This window comes from Sminthopsis crassicaudata, chromosome 3 (assembly GCF_048593235.1).
Source record: "Sminthopsis crassicaudata isolate SCR6 chromosome 3, ASM4859323v1, whole genome shotgun sequence".
NCBI classification, from domain to species: Eukaryota; Metazoa; Chordata; class Mammalia; order Dasyuromorphia; family Dasyuridae; genus Sminthopsis; species Sminthopsis crassicaudata.
Window position 1 is genome coordinate 556,195,184 of NC_133619.1, and position 3,481 is coordinate 556,198,664.

At 37.8% G+C, this 3,481-nt stretch overlaps 1 protein-coding gene across 1 annotated transcript; it reads right to left on the reverse strand.

The window, feature by feature from the left end:
* Window positions 1-215: 215 nt before the first annotated feature.
* CCDC89 (coiled-coil domain containing 89) lies at window positions 216-2,035 on the reverse strand. The gene has a single exon (XM_074304629.1). The coding sequence runs from the start codon at window positions 1,939-1,941 to the stop codon at window positions 811-813; it is 1,131 nt and encodes a 376-aa protein (XP_074160730.1). The 5' UTR covers window positions 1,942-2,035; the 3' UTR covers window positions 216-810.
* Window positions 2,036-3,481: the final 1,446 nt, after the last annotated feature.

Below are 3,481 nucleotides of genomic sequence, written 5' to 3' on the forward strand. Positions count from 1 at the left end.
CACTATATAGTCAACAGTAACAAAATTTATGATCTTACTAAAGAAGTCTGCCAGGACAACCATAATATGGAAATTTGTATTTCCTGGTACTTCATTTAGATTTGTCTTCTCCCATTAGCCTATTGTGTTTGCAATATTAAGCCAATTTGAAGCTTTTTGCACTTTGCCCATTTGAATACTCTATTAAGAAAAAAAATCAATTAAGAACTGAATTATAAACTGAGAAATAGATCCATTTTATATAGGTGAATTATACTTCTTGTCCAAATTGACCATGCTAAGATGTACCTACTTTAAGAAAAACTTAACAGCATTTGCTCTCTCCCACAGGCATTAATGACATAGCATATCACAGCAGATGTAATATGACCCAAGAAAAATAGACTAAACATACAGCCAGTAAAACCTCCCTCAATAAATATTAAAGGTATAAATCTTCATATTTGGAACAGAAAATCTCATTGAAAATGAATAATTTTAGATCTCTCAAGACTATAACCAGGTGAAAGTTCACCTGTTGCAGACATCTCAAAGGCTGAAAATTAAATTTCCAAGACACAAATTGGGGAAAGGGAAGGATCTCTGAAGAGGTTTGGATTTCAGATGCAAATAACTGACATCTGACAAAACTGTGTATTCTAGGTGGTTGAACCAAAAATTGATGGAACAAGGAGAGTTGTGACAATAAAGTGGATCTCAAGGCTGTTCTTTGTGTAATAGAAATATAATAAAAGGAAAGCTGGTTACTGTTCCAGTAAAGGAAGAAAACACCTTTCAGTTGAGGTGGGGCCAGCAAAAGCAAGGCCTGCCTTATGGAAAGAGATGGCGGAGTTTGGCATTGAGTTCTCTCTCCTTGGTCAAAAGATCCAGACTGTGCTTTTTGAAGGCTTCTGACTGCAACCAAAGCTCATCATAGGCCTTCTGGATTCCTTCCATCTTTCGGCTCAATTCTTGAACTTTCAGGCTGCTATTCACAGTGGCAGCTTCTTGCTCAAATCGATCCAGTGCATTCTTGCGGGCCGTTTCCGCCATCTCCAGCTTCTCCTCCAGCTGCTGGATCTCCAGCTGTTTGTTCTGAAGCACTCTGCCCCTCTCCATGGACAACTGCAGCAGCTCCTCTTTCTCCTTGGTCACTTTTTCCAGACGGCTGTTCAGCTCCGAACTCAAGCCCTTCTGCTTCTCCTCAGCCTTGGCCATCTTAGCCAGGGTTTTGTGGTGCAGCTCCTCCACAGCATGAAGCTTGCTTTGGAGGGAGTTGGTCTCCTTGGCATGGGAGCTGGCTTGCTGGCTCTGTAGGTCCAGCAGCTCCCGCTCTCTGGCCTTGGAGCGACTCCTGTCTTCAGCAGATTTCCTCTTCAGAGCCTCCAGCTCTTTGGACAACTTTTCCTCCTGGGCTGTGAGCAGACTAATTTTGGCCTCCTGGTCTTTCAAGGCCTGACTGAAATGTTCCCTGTTCTCCTTTCTCAAGATCTCGTTCTCTTCTCTCAGCTTAACATTCTGCCTCTTGTGTTCATCCTTGAAGCGGATCATCTCTTCGTGGTTGGCAGCCAGGTCCATGAACCGTGACTCCAGCTTCAGCGTGCGCTGGGTCTGGGCCTCCAGCCTCTCAGCATCATTCATCCTCTTCTCCTCCAGCTCCGTGTTGAGCTGCTCCAGGACTCTACAGCGCTCCAGAGTCTCATCGGCCCTGCGTTTCAAGATGCAGATGAGTTGAGACTGCTCCTGGAGGCGGGAGCGTAACATAGCTTTTTCACTTTTTTCTTCACTGGAGAGACCACGGAGATTCTCCAAGGCTTCCTTCAACCCTTCTAGCTCTTTACACTCCATATCATCATCATCATCATCATCATCATCCAGATTTTTTAACGTGTCTTCTACCTCTGTGACTTTGGAGGATGAGGTGGAAGAACTCATCCTAGGAGTTTTTTCTTTCTGAGGCATGAGTACTCCCTAAAACAACTCTCTCTAACGGCAGCAAAGGCAAAGGATGTTTAGTGTTGCTATGGAGGCTTCTGGGCCTTCAAACTGTTTTATTAACCCATGGGGAGCTCTATGATTGGCTGAAAAGCTCAGAATGTTGTGATGTAATCAAGGCAGGGCTGAGATAATACAAAGACAACTGTGGTCAGTTGGGCCTTGGCTTTTTACCTAGTTCCTGCTCTTTGCTCTGCCTGCCCTCCTCTCTTTAGCTCAATTACCTGCCTATTGCTATGGAAAGAAAGCTGACAGACTGGTTTCTGAGCAGGAATAAACAAAGAAAACTGGATGTAATAAATCTTCCCCTACCCTGTCCTTCTTCCTTTCTCACAATGAAAATGGTGAAATATCAAGTTTCTTAATATTTGATAGTATAACTACTAAGTAATAATTGAGTTCTGAGCCAAGATTATAACATTTTAAATGTCCTATATATAGATATATACAATATTTAAAACAATTATGTTTGAGCCTTCATAGATGGAGGGAAGATTGAAAACCTTCAAGTTCATAATATTTGATAGTATAACTACTGAGTTCTGAGCCAAGAATATAATTTTTTAAATGTCCTCTAGATATATGTGTATATATATATATATATATATATATATATATATATATATGTATATACATATATATAAATAGATAGATAGATAGATAGATAGATAGATAGATAGATAGATAGATAGATAGATAGATAGATAGATAGATAGATATTGCTAAAGACAATTATCATGTTTGAGCCTTCACAGATAGAGGGAAGTTTCAAAGCCTTCAAGTTCATAATATTTGATACTAAAACTACTAAGTAGTAATTGAGTTCTGGGCCAAGAGTATAACTTTTTAAATGTCCTATATTTATATATAATGTTTAAGACAATTGTCATGTTTGAGCTTTCATAGATGGAGGGAAGATTCTAAATCTTCAAGTTCATAATATTTGATAGTATAACTACTAAGTAGTAATTGAGTTTTGAGCCAAGATTATAACTTTTTAAATGTCATATATATATATATATATAGTATTAGCCTCACAATAAAAGACATAGATATATAGCTATAGGTAGATATGTACAGTATTATATATATAGATATATGTATATATATAAAGATATATACAGTGTTAGCCTCACAATGAAAATGGTGAAATATCAAGTTCCATAATATTTGATAGTATAACTGCTAAGTTGTAATTGACCTTTGAGTCAAGATTATCACTTTTTAAATGTCCTATAGATATGTACAGTGTTTAAGACAATTGTCATGTTTGAGCCTTCATAGATGGAGGGAAGATTCAAAGCCTTCAAGTTCCTTAATATTTGATGGTATAACTACTAAGTAGTAATTGAGTTTTGAGTCAAGATGATCACTTTTTAAATATCCTATAGATATATATAGTATTAGGCTGATAATGAAAGACAGATATATAGATATAGATAGACATATACAGTGTTATATATAGATATAGACATATATATATATATATACAGTGTTAGCCTCACAA